General features: G+C 55.0%; 7 protein-coding genes and 1 non-coding gene across 8 annotated transcripts; 4 read left to right on the top strand and 4 right to left on the bottom strand.

Annotated features, from left to right (window-relative positions):
* Window positions 1-460: 460 nt before the first annotated feature.
* On the top strand, window positions 461-2,373 carry EV422DRAFT_510735 (HRDC-like protein). Its single transcript, XM_053068954.1, has 5 exons — window positions 461-782; window positions 1,375-1,477; window positions 1,625-1,702; window positions 1,785-1,880; window positions 1,952-2,373. The coding sequence occupies exons 1-5, from the start codon at window positions 626-628 to the stop codon at window positions 2,040-2,042; spliced, it is 525 nt and encodes a 174-aa protein (XP_052929835.1). The 5' UTR covers window positions 461-625; the 3' UTR covers window positions 2,043-2,373.
* A 137-nt stretch (window positions 2,374-2,510) lies between these two features.
* EV422DRAFT_510734 (uncharacterized protein) lies at window positions 2,511-3,625 on the bottom strand. Its single transcript, XM_053068953.1, has one exon. It carries the CDS (start codon window positions 3,572-3,574, stop codon window positions 2,585-2,587), a length of 990 nt encoding a protein of 329 aa, XP_052929834.1. The 5' UTR covers window positions 3,575-3,625; the 3' UTR covers window positions 2,511-2,584.
* A 991-nt stretch (window positions 3,626-4,616) lies between these two features.
* Window positions 4,617-6,066, bottom strand: EV422DRAFT_491281 (acyl-CoA dehydrogenase/oxidase; the record flags this gene model as incomplete). The annotated part of the gene is made up of 3 exons (XM_053067519.1): window positions 4,617-5,127; window positions 5,214-5,559; window positions 5,646-6,066. 3 exons carry the CDS (start codon window positions 6,064-6,066, stop codon window positions 4,617-4,619), a joined length of 1,278 nt encoding a protein of 425 aa, XP_052929833.1.
* Window positions 6,067-7,563: 1,497 nt separating this feature from the next.
* On the top strand, window positions 7,564-9,972 carry EV422DRAFT_2380 (putative DUR3-urea permease). The gene is made up of 2 exons (XM_053065624.1): window positions 7,564-8,083; window positions 8,183-9,972. Exons 1-2 carry the CDS (start codon window positions 7,810-7,812, stop codon window positions 9,916-9,918), a joined length of 2,010 nt encoding a protein of 669 aa, XP_052929832.1. The 5' UTR covers window positions 7,564-7,809; the 3' UTR covers window positions 9,919-9,972.
* A 251-nt stretch (window positions 9,973-10,223) lies between these two features.
* EV422DRAFT_574990 (uncharacterized protein) lies at window positions 10,224-12,784 on the bottom strand (the record flags this gene model as incomplete). Its single annotated transcript, XM_053073198.1, has 7 exons — window positions 12,521-12,784; window positions 12,088-12,426; window positions 11,502-11,653; window positions 11,359-11,390; window positions 10,898-11,044; window positions 10,802-10,855; window positions 10,224-10,598 (listed from the first exon to the last, which is right to left on the bottom strand). Exons 1-7 carry the CDS (start codon window positions 12,751-12,753, stop codon window positions 10,224-10,226), a joined length of 1,332 nt encoding a protein of 443 aa, XP_052929831.1. The 5' UTR covers window positions 12,754-12,784.
* EV422DRAFT_t7 lies at window positions 11,245-11,317 on the top strand. The gene has a single exon. It is a non-coding gene; the product is annotated as a tRNA-Arg (tRNA).
* A 290-nt stretch (window positions 12,785-13,074) lies between the features above and the next one.
* On the top strand, window positions 13,075-18,318 carry EV422DRAFT_2262 (ABC transporter protein). The gene is made up of 4 exons (XM_053065520.1): window positions 13,075-15,050; window positions 15,131-16,418; window positions 16,506-17,616; window positions 17,694-18,318. The coding sequence occupies exons 1-4, from the start codon at window positions 13,254-13,256 to the stop codon at window positions 18,139-18,141; spliced, it is 4,644 nt and encodes a 1,547-aa protein (XP_052929830.1). The 5' UTR covers window positions 13,075-13,253; the 3' UTR covers window positions 18,142-18,318.
* Window positions 18,319-19,005: 687 nt separating this feature from the next.
* Window positions 19,006-21,280, bottom strand: EV422DRAFT_549433 (Alg9-like mannosyltransferase family-domain-containing protein; the record flags this gene model as incomplete). Its single annotated transcript, XM_053071712.1, has 9 exons — window positions 19,006-19,242; window positions 19,314-19,374; window positions 19,474-19,775; window positions 19,840-20,001; window positions 20,143-20,343; window positions 20,406-20,653; window positions 20,715-20,874; window positions 20,951-21,117; window positions 21,181-21,280. The coding sequence occupies 9 exons, from the start codon at window positions 21,278-21,280 to the stop codon at window positions 19,006-19,008; spliced, it is 1,638 nt and encodes a 545-aa protein (XP_052929829.1).
* Window positions 21,281-21,344: the final 64 nt, after the last annotated feature.

Genomic DNA, 21,344 nt, shown 5'->3' with positions numbered 1-21,344 from the left:
GATAGCGACTGCTGTCACTCCACGGCAATTGCTGGTGTTCCGCCGTTGATGGAGGAGCGGAAGGTCTCTCTCTATATTTCTTGTTTTTCTTCTTGCGATACCTCGTTCCCTTTTGTATTGGCGTTCCCTTTCGTTCCCTTTTGTATTGGCGTTGTTTTCCCTTTTCCCTTTTGTATTGGCGCTATTTTCGAACCGTTGTTAAATAAAGTATTTATTTTACCCCCACATTCTGCGCAACTTGTTGTGTCTGCGCTGAGCATGGACCTGAGGTGTGTGAATCAGATCCAGCAAGAAAATCAAGGATAGACATTTTTTCTACGGAGTTTTATCAGGAACATAGTCAACAAAGGGAAGATCACAGGTGGGCACAAAAATGACGGGTCAAAAAATCGACAGCGACGCGCTTGCCGAAGACGTATGTATTATGTGCGCTCTGAGGTATGGACTTGAAGACTCCAAACATGCTTTATTTTCGTCCGCAGCTTACATCCCCACACTAACGCTAAGCCAGTTACCACCTCAAAGGACGCAAAAGTACGGCACTCCCTTTCCATACACTTACGGAACTCCAGAACGCCAGGAGGGGACACAAACTGACCTCCCATCTTTCCCCCCACTACAGAGAATGGCGACCGACGCCGAAAACGGCACGGCTCCGAACGGAACCACGTACGGCAACGAAGGGATCCCGAGTATCTACCAACCACCCCGACGACTGATTCCGCCACGTGTGCGCCAGGCGGAGGATGAGATCGACGCTTCGAGGGCTAAACTTGGGGCAGGTGCGTCTTTGCGGGCGGGAAGGCTGAGGAGTATGGTGTTTGGTGGGAGGGGCGGAGGGATATGGTGCTGCGGGATAAGTTCTGCGAGCGTAGGGAGCATGGGGCTCTGGGTGTAACAAGCGTTGCACCCTGTTGCCGATAGCACCGTGTCCGAGATATAGCGAGGCCGGCGAAGCGGGCGTCGAGCTCTATCTGCGAAAGATCGCGAGCATGAACGATCCGAACAACAGCGAGATGTATTATATGGAAGCGTTGGTTCTATGTGCGAGAGATAGGGAGCTCAAATTGCTCGAGTGGCAGCCACATACCTGAACGAGCCTTGGGCTTTATTTGCGATGGATTCCCCGCACAAGTCGCCCGAGCAAAGCAAAGGTCTGCGATATGGAAGGTTCGATTTGAATTGGAAGCGAAGCCATCGTCCATTGCGCCAAAGACACAATACTCCCGGAGATTTTGGCGAACACGGGAGTTGAAGGCAACGGTGGAGCACGGAGGGGGCTGTGGGGGAGGTCTCGACCTGTCCAACATTTAACAAGCTACGAAACTAATGTATTGAACCCACCGAAAGCTAATATTCCTACTACATGAAAAGATTTCGACGGTGCAGATTGTCTCCTCATACCCGAAGTCTCGGCGCTCCTGGAACGGCAGCGTGACGAACAAATGCAGTCTGGGATCGAGCGGCCGCATAACGAGTAAGTGATATCTGCCTTCCGTCGCTTGTTGACATCCGAGGACGGATCTGTTGGAGATGTTCATTTTTGAGATGGACCGACTGCTCGTGCATCTGAAGTGTTTCCTTCGTCCGCTTTCACCTAACACTCATCACGGCGGCCGTGCAGAATCCTCTCCAAAACCATAGCCTACTGCGCCCGCTTCGGCAACGTCAACGACTCCAACACCGTGCGGCATATGAAACAGTACGTGTCTTCCACTTTCACTCACCCGGGCCGCCATGTTGTCGTCAAACACGCATCCATAACTCGCTTTTCTCTCATGCAGCGCATACGATAACTCCCGATATTATCCTTTCGAAGGCGCTCTCCTCGCCAACCTGAACATCGAAACTGTCGAGGAGGCGAGAGCGCTGGTGCCTAGGTAAATAGCGCTCCCACATCCACTTGGATAAAGCTTTGAATACGTTTTGATCATGATTCTTCCTTTGGCAGTCTGGATAGAGATGATCTAGACGACAACACGCTCCTGGCAACGATCCTTGAGTTGCAGGAGTTGAGGAAGTTTCAGAGTTCTTCTGTGTGAATCTTTTTCACACTCCGGAAGCGTACTCGCCCGTGAACATGCAGAACAAACTTGAAGATCCCGCGATATTCCCCTCCACCAACCGCCATCTCAAGAACAAGGGCCTCACAAGAAGCGGAACTCAAGGCACGGCGTAGGGATGTGGTGGGATTGTGATGAACCTTTGGTGTGATGTAAATTATGTATATATGATGGTGCGCTCCCGCTCCAAATGAACGGGCGTCGAAAGAATCTAAAAATCTATGCCACGATGGGTGCGACCTAATAAGAAGGAATATAGAGTCTCAGTTCTAAGGACCTACCCATAATCCTACGACTTGCTGATCAGCAGCACGCAGCAGCACTTTCTGGCAACACAGAATGGGGGATGCTGAGCATGCAATCAAACCACAATCAAACTCTCGGCGTCGGTTGGTTCGTGAAGCCTTCGCGAGAAGGTCAACTCAAAATTCAGCGGTCTCGGCAAAGCGCATCCCATGGTCATTCTCGATTAAAGCTGTACACGTATACACACTATATAAATCACCATCACACTCTCCATCTCATTCCACCGCTTCTGACCAATCCCCGCCCGATGCGACGTATCTAGCAAAGGTCTGGTCATCCGACCAAACCTTGATTACATCTTGCGTAGGCTTGTCCCCCAAGTCATCTATTTCCCCTCCCCCTTTCATACGTCTTAGTACCGCCGTTTTGAAGTGATACTCTAGGAATTCAGGGTTGATGAATGAGTCCTCGTAGCTCCCCCCGTCGGCTGCCACACCTGGGTCTGGGCTCAATAGGTATTTGCCCACCAACCCAGCCGGGACCTCCTTCGACATCGCCACTACGCGCCATTTCTTTGTAGTATCCTCCCACACGACCGACCAGTACTGCAAGCCAAATGCAGTGTGGACAGCCGAGTCCATCAAGGCACCGTTGCGAAAATCGTTCACGCCCATCTCCTCGTAACCCAGTGAGAGCACCTCCGTGATCTCTTGCGGAAGCCCGATGTATTGACGTCGCTTCCAGCTGTGGGGGATGATGTGGGCGCCGACCAAGAGGTTGGGATGTGCGTTTCCTGTCACCACACAGCGTCGGTCCCGGAGGGCGAGAGAAAGCGTGAACATGGCGTATCGTTGCACCTCTTCCGGAGTGGGGTCGGACTCATCCTCCCTGGTTGCGTCTTCCAGCGAGAGAGCTCCGACAGCGGTGGTTAGGTCGGTTTGGCTCGGGGGTTTCGACGACGGCTTTTTCGGTGGGAAAAGGGTGGGAGATGGTCCTCCGACAGGTTGAAGTTGAGGATGGCTCGGAGATTTCGGGAAGATGACATGGTGACCGGAACGTAAGTCACCGGTGGCAGCTGTTGTGCCGGACGGCTTTATGCCTTTTTGGAGGATGTAATGCTCGGTAAGGACGGGAAGGGGCGTGCCCGTGAGGATGGAGAGGTATGTCAGGACATCGCCCTTTTTGACATAATCTGTGGACTCCCGGCCGACATACACCACTGCCAGCTTGGTGTTATTGGGGTTGCGGATGGTGAGGTGGCTCATAGATGCGAACTAATGGGTTTGACAATTTGCAAGACAATTTTGGACAATTGAGGAACGATCAGGCACACTCAGCACAAGCAGCAGGGTGGGTGGCAACGGGTAAGCGTGTTGCCAATCGGGCAAGCGGCGGGCGACCCTCCAAGCCGTCCAATCCACATCCTTTTCTTCTATGAAATTCACCACCCGCAGCTCAGCAACACATGGCGTCGTCCACAGCTCGCGTGCCACCGACTAGAGCTCATGACGAAATCCTGTGCGGCGTCTAGCGTGAGTTGTAGAGGAGGGCGCGGGCTTTGAATGGGCTGCCAGCGGAGGAGATAGTGTTAGGAATGTGGGCCAGTGACGCACGACGCAGTGGCGGTTGAGCTGAGGTTTGCTTACCGGGGTTGGTTTTCGAGGAGGAAGATGACGGACGGACGGGGTGGCGTTCACGGATAGTGGCAAAGATCGAGATGTTGGTTTAGGATTTCTGGCACTATTATCGTCATGGAGAGCGGATTGTGATGGAATGTCCGAAGAAGCGTTTCGTTCATTTCCCACCCAGTTACTTCGGGACCCCCACTGTACTGTCCACTGTCTGGTTTCCAAGCTGTGATCGGAAATCGCCCGCGCTTGTGATGGTGCTGCGATGCCCCTCCGGTCTAGATCTAGAACTCTGGTAGTCATTCATATGGCTGGTTGGCCCTTCGTGCCGAGGTATGAATCTGGTATGGTCTGGGTTGGCAGGAAGAAAGTGGTGCGACATTACTATTTCTGTGACAGACACGATTACTTTCCCTGACGTGGTTTCGCTCCCGACGAGCGTTTTGCAGGACCGGTGATGGCAATCGTAACAAGTCATGAGGCCCTTGAGCCGACATACCCAACGCCAAGAGCGTGCTTCATCATGCAAGGTAAGTGAAGATGCCATTTTTCAAAAGTAGGTACAATGCATGAGAAACCCGTCGTCGCGCTGAGCGTATCCTGCGCCAGCTATGCTGCTCTACACCACAACCGAGGAGAAGCCGAATAAACCGTGTACAAGATGAGCCCGCCCAACTATTTACGTGTACCAGGTAGGCTCCGGAATCTCGCCGAGCAAAGCATAACGTCCCACCTCCCTCTCCTTGTACGCCACGGGGTCATGCAGGGTATGAGTCCTGATATCCCTCCAGAACCTATCCGCATTCGCCTTCCTCCCCGTCGCCCTCGCGCCAACAATCTCAAAGATGCCGCTGGTGACCCTCAAACTGGTATCCGTCGCAACGATCTTGAGGCTCGCGATGGTCTCCGCGACCTCGCCACGCTTCCGGGCGTCGACGTCGCGGTTTTGGGAGTGGGCGCGGTAGAGGTCGGCGATCTCAGTGCTTGCGACGTCGGCGAGGGCGGAGGCGGCGGCGAGGTGGGCGTGGAAGGAGCCGAATTTTTGGAGGATGTGGAATTCGTCTTGGGCTTTGGATTTGGGGTCGTCGGTGTAGGGCCACGGGCGGGTGAATTTGAGGGTGTAAGCGCGGGCCCAGTCGAGGGCGCCGAGGGCGATGCCGACGTAGAAGTTGTTGAAGACATTTTGAATGCTACATATGGGTGGGAAAAGAGAGTCAGTGAATGAATTCGAGTCAACTGATGCACGCCGACAAGGCCCAACAGAGAGTAAACTTACGTTGGAAGCAACAGAGAAGCATACGGAATCCCCAAAACAGCCTCAATAGGCTTCTGAGTTTTAGCATCCCATCCCAACGCGTCAGCCCAGGCCACACGAACATTCTGTATTCTCACAGAGCCGGATTCGGAACCTCGCAGACCGACGCTGTCCCAGTTGTAAGCAAACGTAAGCTGGCTGGATGGGACGAGGGCAAAGATGTGTTCCTTGTGGCCGTCGATAGCGCCTTCGAGCCATGTCACGTCGGAGACGACGCCGCCGGTGTTGAAGTGCTTGAAGCCGTTGAAGACGAGTTCGTCACCTTCGGGGGTGATAACTAGATCAGCGTCGCGGGGGTTGACGGCACCTGATGTGGACAACGTAGGCGTTAGCGCATGCACCTTCTGAGAGAACGAGTTCAGAAAAGTGGCCGTGGGAAAATCAACTGCTTACCTCCAATGAACCAGTTGTTCTCAATAATATTCTTCTGAATCCTCTCCTTCTGCTCTTCGGTCCCAACAACGTTCGCAGTAGTGCTCCACAAAAGATGGTAACCCAAGAGCATTCCAATGGATCCATCACCCTTCGCGACCTCCCTAATGACCTTGTAAGCGACATCCCATTCCTGGCCGCCTCCGCCGTACTGGACGGGTCCGAGGATCTTTGTCAGGCCGGAGGACTTAAGGAGGAGGACTTCAGCGGTGGGAGAGGTGTTGTCCAGGTCGCGTTGGGCTGCGGTGGTGGCGACGATTTCGGAGACCTTTTGGGCGCGCGAGAGCCAGCCGGCGGCGTTTTTGGGGAGGCCTTCGGAGGTGAACTGTTTGTGGTGAGCGTCGTAGGCGGATGAGGCCTCGCTGGCAATGGGGTCGACCATCTTTGGAAGGACTGTATGGAGTTGTGACGGTGGCAAAAAGTGGATGGGAAGTTGCGATGTTGTTCGGCGATGGACTCAAACGATAGTCTTTTGAAGAGCAGCACGACGCTTCACCGCCGAAGTGTACTTTTTATGTAGCACCCCGTTATTCCTAGCCTCAAGTCAAGATGACTCTTGGGCGGCAACTATGGCGCGATCCGGTCCTGAATTGATGCCCCGAGCGCTCCGAATGCGGAAATTGCCGTACAATCCTCCTAGTCTCCCAGCGACGTTCCACAGAGATAATCACATGTGACAAGGGCGGAAGGCCTGGATCGGCTCAATCAGCACCGCTCCGACTCCGCCGTATCGCTCGTGAGACGAGAGTCCACCAAAATGAGCTCGAACATGGGGCCATGACTGTGGAGATGCGATAACCATCAACATCTTCCGCCGGCGCCTCCACAGTTTCACACCCAGGGACCTTTGAAAATTGGAGTCGAACGCAGTGCGTCCGTGGCACATAACGCCTTTCCCGCCCATGTTGTGCAACTGGTGTCCGTTGCAATGTTGCATGTGGATGTGGATGTGGGGTTTGTTGCTCGATCACGGCCTCGTGTGGGTAGGTATTATTTTGGGAAGGAGAGGACGGGAAAGCACGCAATTGTGATGATTCACGCGTTCCGGTGGCCGGTGTTACCGCGCGCACTGACTCTAAATCAGCATGCCGTCTCCGGTTCCCACTGTTTCAATGTGCGGCAATTAGGAAACAGGGCGATCCTGGCAAAATCAAGGCTAACTTGCACATCAGCGGCTCCCGTGGCTTGCCTTGATGTTTCCCTCCTCTCGTGATGTCCATTCTATTAAGAGAGTCTAATCAAAATGCGCGATGCTTAACAACATCCACCCTAATTGCCCTATCGATCCTCTCCTATGTAAGGGTCTCCTCCATCTCCCTCCCTCGCACATGTCGCGTGAAAGTCCCAAAGCACGCAATCCACCCCCATTCTGATGACACCCTATCCCAAGCTGTCTTTTCCCAACATCCATTCCATAACCATTCATGCAGTACTACGACGACGACCAACTATCTCTGCCAGGCATATGCCAATCCCTTCCCGTTCAAGAGGCGAGGACGACGGAGGAGTTGGGGCCTGGAACATGGGTCTATCTCCCATTTGTATTCCGTCTTGGATTTGGTGCTGTCTCGCCTCCATTTGTCTTTTGAGAGTCCGCCAAAGCACGCAATGCAGTTCCATTGGGAATCCCTAAAACATGCATCTCCTGGCGATAAGGCAGGGCTCCTACTTGCATCTCCACCGTCCTTCATGACTGGGAAAATGGCCCTCGCATGCGGTGTTTCTCGCCAGACATCCTATGAGTCTGCGCAACTCTCTCCTTTCAGTAGGAACAGGGAAACTCAATCGGCCATTTCATACGATCTGCAGCAGATCTCCTTTCCGTCGGAGCCGTTGTGTTTTCGCAGCGAGGGTCGTCAGCTACAAATACCTCCTGCCCGCTTTCAGGGCCTTTCCTTGTTTCCCCATCACGGACAACAAACAAAGTCCTGCTCCTCCGAGCTTGCCTATTCCCGCCTTTCTCTTTCGTCTTGTTCTTTGCCGATTCATCCCACTCTTCAAGGTTCAAAAGCATCGCATCTTCCCACGTACATCACTAGCATCCCACATTCAAGGTCAATCATCTTTCGCACGGTCCGACGCCCGTTCATAAACCTATCCTACATACGCTTCATCACCCAGCAAGATGTCCTCGGTAGGCGAGCCTCCCTTGAGCCAAGGCACCGGCTACGGGGTCCTGATCGGGCTCGGCGCCTTCTTCGCCATCATCGTTGTCGGTCTCTCGCACTCGCTTCACAAGTTTGGAAACGTGAGGAAATCGTCGGCTGAATACGCTGTCGCTAGTCGCAGTTTGGGTGTTGGTCTGACGGCGGCGGGCGCTGTCTCCGGATGGACATGGTCGGTGACGTTGCTCAGTAGTTGTTCGGTCGCTTATTCGTATGGAGCTGCTGGTGCCCTCAGTAAGTTGATCAATCCTTCATGCCATGTCGCGGTGTAGTATCGACTTCCAACGTTCAACTTCCCTAATGCCGTGAATCCATCTTCCTCCATCTCACCAGTCTACGGTGCCGGCAATATGTCTCAAGTCACTCTCTTCGCGCTCATGGCCATCCGCATGAAGCAGAAAGTCCCTCACCTCCACACGCACCTCGAGCTCCTGCGTAGAAGATACGGAACCTTCGGCCACTTGACCTTCATGTTCTTCGCCCTGGCCACCAACATCCTTGTCTGCTCCAGCGTGCTCATCGGCGCCGCAGCGGCCATCAACTCCATCACTGGCGTCAGCATCTACGCCTCGTTGTTCCTGTTGCCCATCGCCGTCGCTGCCTACACGCTCGGTACCGGTCTGCGCGGCACGATTCTCGCCGACTACCTGCACACGGTGATCATCCTGGTCATTCTGTTCATCCTCGCCATCACCACCTACGCGACCAGCGACCTTATCGGCAGCCCAGCGCGCATGTGGGAGCTCCTTCAGCAAGCCGCGGAACGCAACCCGTCCGAGAACTTTGCCGGGAGCTACCTCACCCTCAAGTCCCGCGGCGCGATCCAGTTCGGCTGGCTGTCCTTCCTCGAGTACACCGGGGTGGTCTTCAACGATGCATCGTTCTCGCAAAAGGCCATCGCTGCCGCCCCAAGCGCCGTCGTGCCGGGATACATCCTCGGCTCCCTCAGTTGGTTCTCCATCCCATGGGCGCTCGCTACCACCGCTGGTCTCGTCGCTCTCGCTCTTGAACAAACCTCGCCTGCGTTCCCAACCTACCCCAACCGCATGTCGCCATCCGAGGTCTCCGCCGGTCTCGTTCTCCCGTACGCCGCCAACGCCATCCTCGGCACCGGTGGATCCGTCGCCGTCCTCCTGCTCATGTTCATGAGTGCCACCTCCGCCATCTCCGCGCAACTGATTGCGGTGTCATCGATCAGCGGCTACGACATCTACAAGACCTACATAAACCGCGCCGCCAAGCCCGACGACATCCTTCGCACGCAGCACTACGCCGTCGTCGCCTTCACGCTTTTCACCGCGGCCTTTGCGTCACTCCTGCACGGCGTCGGCGTCGACCTCGGCCTGCTGTACAACATGACGGGCGTCTGGTCCTGCGCCGCGCTGCCTCAAATGATCTTCTCCTTCTGGGTCGAGCGTACACCCAACTGGGCCGCGGCGGCCATCTGGGGCAACTTTTTCGTCGGCCTGATCATCTGGCTCGTGCTCGGTAACCACTACAGCGCCGAGGGTCTCACAGTCACCTCCCTCTCCAACCCCACTGCCTGCATCTACGCGTTCGCGGGGGCCATCGGCCTCGGGTTGATCGTCTGCACACTGGGATCCATCTTCTCCCCCGGCGACTTCAAGTTCGACAGCGTGTGGGAGTCCCGGCGCAATGGCAACGTCGACGAGAAGGAGATCCAGGAGATCGAGCAGAACGACGCATACGGCAAGGAAAACCTGCACAAGTGGTTGATTGTCGCGTCGGTCGCGTCCATCATCATCTTTGCGGTGTTTATGCTCATCTGGCCGCTCTCGCTGTACCGCGACTACGTGTTTAGCGAAAAGTTCTTCCGGGGGTGGGTCGTCACCTCGATCGTGTGGGCGTTCTTTGCCTTCCTCTCCGTCGGGCTGTTACCGCTGTGGGACGGCCGCAAGGACTTTGTGCTGATCAGCAGCGGGATCCTCGCCAAGCTGCAGGGTCGTGAGATCCCGAGTGAGGCGGCGGTCGTGCGCAAGTCGGGCAGTGAGAGCAGTCTGAAGCGTAAGGGGAGCAACAATACCTTGCAAGAGGAGATTCGGGTATAGATAGTTTGATCTGACCGCTCTCGTTTCTGCTGGCGGGCGTGAGCTATGGGAGGAGGGGGCTGGACAATTCGTGAGATCGGAAAACAGACTTTCTATATATGGTCGTCTCTATTGTCTGAGCAAATCACCCTCCTTCGTTTTTACATGTATTCTTTCTGGTTGGAGCGATGATTTGTAACTTTGAGAGTTTAACATAAAGCGGGTCATTTGCTTACGGTTAATCACATGCGTTCTTTCACAAAGTACCAGTGGGAGTTGAAGCCCTGTCATCTACCATTTTGGTGCGATCGCCACCACACCCTCGTTTACATATTTTCTTCCGTCACGGACATCGACAAAGGGCGCGCAATCCCGGGCTCAGGATTCATCTGGTAGCCTGGAATGTCTGCTGTTGATGCCAAGCTTTCCGTACGCTGGCCAAATAGCAAGTCCGAACGGCGGAGAATGAGGCCGACGCGTGACCGTAGCAGCAACTTGGAGAATGGCGGATTTCGACATCTGTCCCCCAAGTGTTCCAATGTCAATATCACGGCAACCGGATTGGGTCCCCTTTTCTGTCTCAAACCCGCTTTCTCAAAGTCAGCAACTTCACCCTGCCTTGCTCGGAAACCACCTTGGCCCTGGGTCTTCATCCCGTTTTCGCAGACAGTGTCCAAGAGAAACGACACTTGGACGCCTCCCTGCATTACAATACTAGCATCTCGGTTCACGGGAGTGCGTGGAGGGTGACAAACCACCCCAACCAAAACGCGTAATAAACAAAACGCTATTGGCCCAAAAATGCTCAAATGATACAAGCATTCCCTAGTGTCAACAGAAATACCCAGCAAGGCGCTGGACGAGGACCCTCTCCCCGAAATCAAACCGCTTCTCACGGACTCACTTCGCTGTCCGAGCGCCTCTCGCAGCGAGAACAGCAAAAACCGCAAACCCACTTCTGTATAGAAAGATTTGCCGGATACGTAGAGTGAGCGCTCACCCCCTCCGAGCCGCGCGACTTGCACGATCGTCGACGACCTCCGCAATCTCCTCGCGGGCGTTCTTTGTGCGGGTGACCACGATCGCCGACCCCGGGAGCACCAGGGCTCTGGCTCCACGTCCTCAACACTCCTTCGGCGTCGCAAAACTATCGATGGGCGTTGCTGAGCGTTGAAAGATGTGGAGACAGTACGGCGCAGGTGCTGCAAATCGACACGTCGGCTCTAAGTTCCCAACGCTAACGACCAATTGACGCGACACCTCGAGCGGCGCCCAGGCCAAGTTTGACCACAAACGTCGCCTTTTCAAGAATCTCTCATTTGACGTAATGAGACATGGAATCAACACGGTCTTATGGCCCAATGGTCAAGGCGCCTGTCTACGGAACAGGAGATTCCAGGTTCGACTCCTGGTAAGATCGTTTTGCTTTTTTGAGTTTTCAATTTTGTATGCGACAAACACCTCGGATGTCGTAGTCTTTGAAGGAAACCCATCTGCCAGGACAAATATCAAAAGGCGAAACCATATATAGGCATCAGAAGCCTGTGGCGAATTCCTCCTCCTAACCCATGAAACCGCCAAACGTATCATTCCTTAAACAATACAAAGCCTTGGCATCGCTCGCTCCGACGACCTCTCAGCCCAAATTCTCTGAATGGATGCAGATCGTCCACCAGAACGTTCATCACTCGCAGCTTCGCCATCTCCAAGGGCCATCCTACCTCCGCGGATCGTCGTAGGATCGAGTTGCATTGCTCTGGAATTAGCGAATCCGTGGTGTAGCGCCGGATTTTGTAGATGCGAACACTACTTACTCATATGTCGTAGCTTTCTATTTCTACCTGCATTGATCGTCCAGGTATCATCATGCGCCAGCTTTGAGTGGCTTTGACCTGACCACCATGCGCCAGTCTTGTGTGTGTCTTTGATCCGCTACACCACTTGTGGAAATTACACATGATACACCTGAGGCCTACTTGGTTATGCGTCTGTCCAGCCGAGAAGCCAGAGGGCCAAGAGAGCGGCGCTGACCGCCACCATCACCTGTGGGTCCACGCGGCGCTGAAGGACATGCACATGGAAGACGTCTTCCGGTCCACCGGGATGCGGAGCGAAGGTGTTTCTCAACGGCAAATGGGGTAGGAATGTGCCAGTCCAGTCCCCACTCGAACTCGTCAACGGCTTACGTACCCTCCGCCGGTCACGGCGACTGTCGAAGATCCACTACTACGTCCATCGACGGCTGGGTGCGCATCAGAAACCGACGCGGGGAAACCTATCGGCCGCTGCGGGTGGTACAGGAGATGCTGGCTGCGGGTATGCTTTGTGGAGTACGTGAACGTCTGCATCCTCTCTCGATCCATCACCATGAAAATGACTCGGAAGTCCTTGGAGGAAAATGGGAGGTTCTCGCATCTTATGAGGGTATGGTCGGGGAGGACACCAAGCTGATTTTGCAGATCGACGGACACTTGAGGGAGTGGATTTGTTAGATGTGGGGATTCCTTCGTCTGGCGCTCGATCTGGGGGCTTGAGTTTGCCCAACGCGGCACACAGGTTGAATCGGAAGCCTTCGCCGTCGTTCATCTGCACATGAGTCTGCTCAAGGACAACGACATCCCACTATCCCTTGCCTGGGATTTCTTTCGTGTTGATGTTCGTGGTCCCCTGGTCCTGTCGTCGCTCTTGGCGCCATATGCACTCGTTTTCTGATACACAGAGCACGGCGTATAATATAGGAATGGTTCGAGAAGGTTGGCAGGAGGAGCCCGGCGCGCATGGCTTGTCCGTGGGCGGAAACGCATCACATGGGGGCCCAACGACGCCTACTCTTCGCTCTGCCGTCGCGCGGTACATCCTACACTTGGGGCCACTTGACAGGGCTTGCCGTCTTATGGTGCCGCCCGTCCACTACAACTCATATTCCAGGCCAGATGCGTAAATGAGATCACCGCAATATTATTGTATTACGGCCATCCTGCAAACGTAAGGGGATGATTTGATTCTCGGCCGCCCGTGGGACTCTCTCGCGCAATAGGATATGTATAATAGCACAACGGCGGCTTTCGTTGCGCCTTGAAGCCGCCGCAATACCCTCCCAGACTCACTGTCTAACAAGAACCCGCCTTCCAAGCTACTGTACTGTCCTGTCCAGCAGCACCCGTCCTATCGCAGCGCCCCCAGGCTGGAACTGACGGTCCTCATCAGCTGCATTCCCGCGCGCAGACTCCACCTCCCCCAGAAAGCCAGTTTTTACGAAAGCAAATGGATGCAAGTGCACGGAGCTCACTTAGGTCACAAGTTCGTGAAGGTCATAGCACATAACAGTATCGACTAGGGGCATAGCACAAGACACCATGTCACCAGATAGGGGAACTCGCCAAAGCAGCGAAGGCAGTGGGCTAGGATACGACGTGGACGACAATATCCCTCTCCAGGAGACCATATACCATCGCCAAGCCAGCGAACCCCCACATTATTCCAGCAACAGCAGCAGCGAGCGATTAATCAACGTAGACGAACGGCACAAACAAACAGAATCGGATGGAAAGGTCGCGATGCTAGCAAAAGGCCTCTCCCGGCAATTCTCCATCGAGTCACTGTCCTCACTACGGCAAAATAACGATTTTCACATCGAACCCGGATCCAATCTCGACCCGCAATCGCCCACATTCAGTCCGCGGGCGTGGGTGAAGGCCTTGCTGAGCTTACATTCCCGGGACCCCGAACGGTTCCCAAAACGCACGGCCGGCGTCGCGTTTCGCAACCTCAACGTGTTTGGGTATGGTGCGGACACGGATTACCAGCGCACGGTGCAGACCGGGCTGCATGACGTCGTCGGGTGGGTGAAAAGCGTGTTGGGGATCGGACAGCGCAAGATCCAGATCCTCCATGACTTTGACGGTGTCGTGCATAGCGGGGAGATGCTAGTGCTGCTTGGATCACCCGGCAGTGGATGTTCAACCCTGCTCAAAACACTCGCGGGGGAAACTCACGGATACATCATCAACAGCGACGTGTACCTCAACTACCAGGGGATCAGCGCCAAACAGATGCACAGCGATTTCCGCGGGGAAGCGATTTATACGGCTGAAACCGATGTGCATTTCCCCATGATGACCGTCGGCGACACGTTGACTTTCGCTGCCGCCGCTCGCCAACACCGGCACGTCCCCGGCGGCATCGACCGCGACATGTTCACGCGCCACGTCCGCGATATCGTCATGGCCGTCTTTGGGATCAGCCACACCGTCAACACAAAAGTGGGGAATGACTACGTGCGGGGGATCAGCGGCGGGGAGCGGAAACGCGTTAGCATCGCCGAGGCGGTGTTGAGTGGCGCGCCGCTGCAGTGTTGGGATAATTCGACGAGGGGGCTGGATAGCGCGAACGCGGTGGAGTTTTGTAGGAGTTTGAGGCTGGAGACGGAGCTATTGGGTGCGACTGCTTGTGTGGCTATATACCAGGCGCCTCAGAGCGCTTTCGATGTGAGTCGTCCCTTAACCCCATCCCCTGCTTCCCTCCTCTCAATCAAAATCTTACCACCTACCCTCAATCCCCAAAAGCTGTTCGACAAAGTCACCCTCCTCTACAAAGGCCGCCAAATCTACTTCGGCCCCACCAGCGCCGCAAAACAATACTTCCTCGATCTAGGTTTCACCTGCCCCGACCGCCAAACCACCCCCGACTTCCTCACCTCCCTCACCAGCCCCTCCGAGCGCCTCATCCGCCCAGGCTTTGAAAACACCGTCCCACATACCCCGGACGAATTCGCCGCCGCCTGGAAAAACAGCGACGCGTATAAATCCCTCCTGCGTGAGATCGAGCAGTACGACAAAACCTACCCCATCGGCGGGGACCACCTCACCAGATTCATCGCCTCCCGCCGGGCTCAGCAATCCCGGTACCAGACCGTAAACTCACCCTACACCCTATCCTACTGGGGCCAAACGAAACTATGCGTGTGGCGCGGGTTCGTGCGGTTGAGAGCCGACCCGTCGTTGCCGCTGACGGCGCTGGCGGGGAATATGTTTGTGGCGCTTGTGGTCGGGAGCGTGTATTATGGGTTGCCGGCGGAGACGGGAAGTTTTTATGAACGGGGGAGTTTGTTGTTCTTTGTGGCGTTGATGGCTGCTTTCAGTAGTATCCTGGAGGTAATGTACCCAATTCATATCATTCAGCTGCGTCGGGGGTGCCGTGTACGGTATGCTTATTCTCCATGATATTATTATAGATAATAACCCTCTACGCCCAACGCCCCATCGTCGAAAAACACACCCGCTACGCCCTCTACCACCCCTCCTGCGAAGCCCTCGCCTCCATGCTCACCGACCTCCCCTACAAGCTCCTCAACTCGCTCACCTTCAACGTCCCCATCTACTTACTCGCCAACCTCCGCCGGACCCCTCAAGCCTTTCTCTTCTTCTGGCTCACCACCTTCGTGATCACTCTGACAATGTCGATGCTGTTCCGCACGATCGGCGCGGCCAGTCGCAGCCAGGTCCAGGCGGACGCCCCGAGTGCGGTGCTGATGCTGGCGTTGGTGATGTATACGGGGTTCACGATCCCCGTGAAGGATATGTTGGGCTGGGCCAAATGGCTAGTCAAGATCTCCCCCATCTCCTACGGGTTCGAAAGCCTCATCATCAACGAATTCGAAGGGCGGGAGTTCCCCTGCACGACCATGCTCCCCATGGGTCCGTTTTACAGCGACCTCCCTGCTGTGAATCGCGCGTGTGTGGCCGCGGGGGCGATGCCGGGGAGTACGACGGTGAAGGGAGATGATTTCATGAGGGTGGCGTATGCGTATGAGTTGGGAAGGAAGTGGCGGAATGTGGGGGTTGTGGTGGGGTTTATGGTGCTGTTCTTGGTCACGTATTTGCTGGCGAGTGAGTACATCGTTGCGAAGAAGTCGAAGGGGGAGGTGTTGCTGTTTCGACGTGAACGGCAACCCACAAAAAAGCGAGATGACGATGATGATGATGATACCCACGGCAAAACGGAAACCGACATCGAATCCAAAGGCGCCCGCCTAGTCTCCCTATCTCGCCCAAATACGACCCCGCGCCCTTCGACCCACCCGTCAATCCACCCCCACACCTCCGTGTTCCACTGGCAAGACGTCACCTACACCCTCCCTGCCTCCCCTTCCCCAAAGCAAATCCTCACCTCCGTCTCCGGCTGGGTCAAACCCTCCACCCTCACCGCCCTCATGGGCGTCTCCGGCGCCGGCAAGACCACCCTCCTTGACGTTCTCGCTTCCCGCATCACCACGGGGGTCGTGACGGGCGATATACGGGTGGATGGACAGGAGCGGGATCAGGCGTTTGCGCGGAAGGCGGGGTATGTGCAGCAGGGGGATATGCATCTGGCGACGGCGACGGTGAGGGAGGCATTGGTTTTTAGTGCGATGTTGAGGGGGAGAGGGAGTGGGAGGGAGAGGAGGGAGTATGTGGAGGCGGTGATTGGGATGTTGGGGATGGAGGGGTGGACGGAGGCTGTTGTTGGTGTTCCGGGCGAAGGTATGTTGATTTTCCATTGCATTTTGTATGGGATGCGGGGGTAAGATGAAACTGATCAGTTGTTTTTTTCTTTTTCGTGGATCATAGGATTGAACGTCGAACAACGCAAACGCCTCACAATCGGGGTCGAACTCGCCGCGCGGCCCGAACTCCTCCTCTTCCTCGACGAACCCACCTCCGGCCTCGACTCGCAGACCTCCTGGTCCATCCTCTCCCTCCTCCGCACGCTCGCGCAGAACGGGCAAGCCATCCTCTGCACGATCCACCAGCCCTCCGCTATACTCTTCCAGCGCTTCGACCGGCTGCTTTTGTTGGCCGAGGGCGGGAAAACGGTGTATTTTGGGGATATTGGGCCGGACTGCATGGCGCTGATTGAGTATTTCGAGAGGAATGGTGCGTCGCCATGTCCGCGTGGTGCGAACCCGGCGGAATGGATGTTGGAGGTGATTGGGGCGACGCCGGGGAGTACGACGGAGGTGGATTGGTGTGCAGTGTGGGAGAGCAGCCCGGAGTATGCAGAGGTGAGGGAGGAGTTGGCGTATATGAAGACCAACGCTTCACAGTTCAGTCTGCCTGCGCCGAATACGAGTCCAACCGACACCAAGATACCCAAGCACGCTCAAGAATTCGCCGCCCCCTTCCACACCCAACTATCGCAAACCCTCCTCCGCATCTTCCAACAATACTACCGCACCCCCTCCTACATCTACTCCAAACTCCTCCTCGGCATCGGCTCCGGCCTCTTCATCGGCTTCTCCTTCTTCAACGCCCCACATACCCAACAAGGCCTGCAGAACCAAATGTACTCCATCTTCATGCTCATGACCATCTTTGGCAACCTCTGCCAACAACTCATGCCGCTCTTCGTCACCCAACGCGCGCTGTACGAGGCGCGTGAACGGCCAAGCAAAACATACTCATGGCAAGCGTTCATGTTGAGCCACATCATCGTCGAGGTGCCGTGGAACCTGCTTCTCGCCGCCGTGATGTTTTGCGGGTGGTACTACCCGATCGGGATGGACAGGAACGCGGCGGAGGGGGAGGTGGTTGAACGGTCTGGGTTGATGTTTCTGTATATATGGCAGTTTTTGATGTTTACGAGCACGTATGGGATCATGTTTATCGCGGGGGTGGAGATGCCGGAGACGGCGGGGAATATGGCGAACGTGGGGTATGCGATGTGTCTCATCTTCTGCGGGTACGTTTCACGCAAACTATCCACTCTTCTCTAGTTTTAGCCATCCCACTCACGATTTTTTTATCGATTTTTCACAGTGTCCTCGCCTCCCCAACCACCCTCCCCCGCCTCTGGAAATGGATGTACCACCTCTCCCCCTTCACCTACCTCGTCTCGGGCCTCCTCTCCACCGGCCTCTCCAACGTCACCATGACCTGCTCCCCCTCCGAGATCCTTACATTCGACCCACCCACGCTCCCCAACACCACCGCCCCGCTCTCCTGCGGGCAGTACATCTCGTTCTTCCAGGCCGTCGCGGGCGGGTACATGGAGAACCCGGGCGATGTGGAAAAGTGCCACTTCTGTCCGCTGAGCAATACGGATGTGTTTTTGGATATGTTTGGGATGAAGTACGCGGATCGGTGGAGGAATTTTGCCGTCGTGTGGGCGTTTGTCGGGGTTAATGTCGCGATGGCGTTGGTGGTGTATTGGGCGGTTAGGGTGCCGAAGACCGGACGGGGGTGGTGGAGGAGGGAGACGGCATAGGAGGATTTGGACCGCTGGCGGACCTTTCCTGACCTGTTTAAAGGACATCCTTGCAGACGGCGTATTTGGCGATGTGCTTCACCAAGTGGATTTTTTTACCTTGCCTCATATTCCCGACGTCTGCGACGTCTTTTGCACATACTGAGACACTTCCTTTGTACATAGACTTTTTGTAAACGTAGTTACATCTGAATCGTTCTATACTATACATCTTTCTCGCATTCCTGCGAGATGGACATCCCCAACAATCAGACTAATCGACGAAATCGCAAGGTGGGTACGCCTGGGGTACGCGCCGGTTCGAAATACACTACACTCACTAGAGATAGATACGCCTTTGAGGAATCCGGGGAATGTGTTTCGAGCAACATCCGACGGCATTCGATCGTAATGTATTATTACCACCCATCGCGCGGCGACGCAGCAGAGGTGTAATTTCAACCGGCGACTTGAACCGGACCGGTGAAGCAGGTGATTCTACAAGACACAAAACATCAATCAAACCAAACCAAGTCCACTAATTGAAACCACGAAAAAAAAAAAACCACTCACCCTCTCCCATCCAGACTCCCATCCCCATTTTTCGCATTCGCCGTCAACACAAACGTCGCCGCGGGCACACCGGCGGGGACCTGCTGCACGACACTCCAATTCTGGTCCCCGGGCTGTACGGGACACGCGGCGCCTCCGCCCTGGGCCGCGAGGGCATTGCACAGGTCGACGGAACGCGTTATAAGATTTACTCTTATATGAAGACGGTGTGAAAGGCGTGAGTGCAGTGTCTCCAGTTCCCCGATTGAATCGGATATGCGAAACCTCTCACACGGACACCTCGGTGTTAAGAAAACTCTACGCCCCGGCTGTCTACAGTACATGCCGTCGTTTGAGTAAACAATACTCGCCCCAGCTCTTAGACCCTAGGCCGGGTACATAGAACGCACGTGCAAGCCGAGCAGTGGAAGCCGAGTCCAGGAACGGCTTGCAATAGTGCTTCACCCAATGCTCTTCGTCTAAGCTGTATAACGGTTCCGCGGCGTCCGGGTGGAACTGTGCGTTGGGTGGAGTGTAGTCTATGACGAAATCGCATGATTCTATTGGAACCTGGGAAGGAGAATCCGTGAGGGTGGTTTTCCCGGGAGGAAAGGCGGAAAGAGGTATTCCACGAAACTTACATATCGGTCCATGGCCTCGATGTTCTGATCATTCATGCCAGTAACCTCTACATGGGTAAGCCTGGGCGCATTCCTCAGCATCGCCGCGTACGCTGCTACGCCCTCTGTTTGTAATATATGGGCCGGCGACCGCTCCTTCTCGGCTGTTACATTAACGAACAGGTGATGTTCTTCGAAGTATTTCGGGAGCAACCCATCGAAGCTGGATTTCAGGAACCGTAACCGCACGCCATCCGGGAGGAAGTAGTGAGAGGGGAACCGGTACCACTCTTTTCCGACGCAGAGATTGATTTCCTTGCTGCTGGTGGCAGATCCGGTTGGGACTCGATAATGGAGTTGTGGGTATACATCTAGGGGCGCGTGATAGTGGAAGTACAGCGCCAGGGTACGGGAGAGCGAGAGAACCGTGAAGATGGCGAAGAATATGGCTGCAAAAGCGCGACTTGCGCGTCTGCCTACGGTCTGAGAAAGACAATGTCGTCAGCGTTAGTGTCTTGACGAGATACATTGCCAGCAGAAGCCTTACCCGTGAGGTGAAGAAGGACGCGGCGTTTTGGATCCACGATCGCGCAATGAATAAGGCGATAGACGCATTAAAGCAGATCAGCGGATATACGACGAAAAGGAATCGTTCCTCCTTATGCGGCTGGAGACTGAAAATGCCTAGCATCACATTTGCTGGTAGGAGCTTGAGAATCAACAACGCTGAGTTTTGGGATGCGCCTGCGCCCCGGAGCATCATGTCGGCAAGCTGTTGCGAAAGAACAAGAAAGGTATGCGATCGTGAGCACATTGTAATCAATGAATGAGATAGCAGTGGAGAAGGTACCTGAAGGGGCAATGCCAGGAGGTACATGGGGAAGAGAACGTTGAAGTTCAGGGAGCCATTGAGCAGATAGAACCACCATGGCTCCGTTCCAAAGATGTCCGGGCCTTTGTCCGCGCCGCTGAAGACGTTGTACAGCACAAGGTTCAACGGCACCACTACGAGCTTGCGATAGAACGTGGAATCCAGCAACACCATAGGTCCCTGGTGCAGCAAATCATCGTTGAGCGTATGTTCCGTCAAGGAGATTCAGAGAAGCAGCTTACAAGCACAAGTAGCAGGGTGGCAATGATTGCTTCAAGAAGATGTCGCAGCCGCATGAGCCGGCGGCCGGACAAGAAAAGCTCCTCAACAGCAAATGGAGTCCCAGCCGCGGCGCTGAACGGCCAACCAAGGAGCGACCCAACTCCATATATCAGCACTAGCGCGTATGTGCGGAGGCGCCCAGGCTTCTCCAAGGACACGGCAGTAGCCAGCGTCACAGCATACATTGCAAATGTTGATGGTAGATACGCTGCAGATTGTGGTTAACACCATCCCTGTTGATCTCAGGAACCTATTGTGATATAACATACCTGTCGAAGCCACAAACAAGCCGGTGCTCATGAAGAGCATGAAGAACAAGTCGCGGCCTACTTTCGGATTCACGTGCTTCACCACAGCATCGACAAGACATGCTTCCGTAGTAGCAGAAGCTATGGCCAATAGTCCGCGCGTTTCGTAAAAGACTGTCGGCTTGAATGAGATGATGAGCCAGAGGTTCGGCCCAAGTGGCTTTCAGCAGCACGAAGTCTCCCCTCCTCCGGCGAACCTTATTCTTCGATACCAGCATCTCCATCACCCCAGCCCATGTCGAGTGAAGGAGGGCATATGCCCACGATCGAATGGCGTAGACCGGCGAGTACTCCCACGTTTGCAGGCCCAGGCCATACTGCAAGTAATGAGTCGGTTCCCAATAGTTAAATACCTCGTCGCAATCTGCAGCGAAATATCAGTATTTTTAGATATACGACTTGTTGAGTTCATGCGAGGAAGCCTCACCGCTAATGTTGGAGTATATCGCGGCCAGGAGTCTGGACAGGCATAGGAGCTTGAAGGCTAGTGAGAAGGATGGCGCCCAAGAGCCGGTCACGTCGCTCATGACTTTACAGCAGTCTTGGAATCGCCGGTCAATATGCCGTTCTCTCATCCGCGGACATGCACGG

The sequence above is a fragment of the Fimicolochytrium jonesii genome, assembly GCF_025526975.1.
Source record: "Fimicolochytrium jonesii strain JEL569 chromosome Unknown EV422scaffold_1, whole genome shotgun sequence".
NCBI lineage: Eukaryota > Fungi > Chytridiomycota > Chytridiomycetes > Spizellomycetales > Powellomycetaceae > Fimicolochytrium > Fimicolochytrium jonesii.
This window is presented reverse-complemented; position numbering and strand designations above follow the sequence as displayed.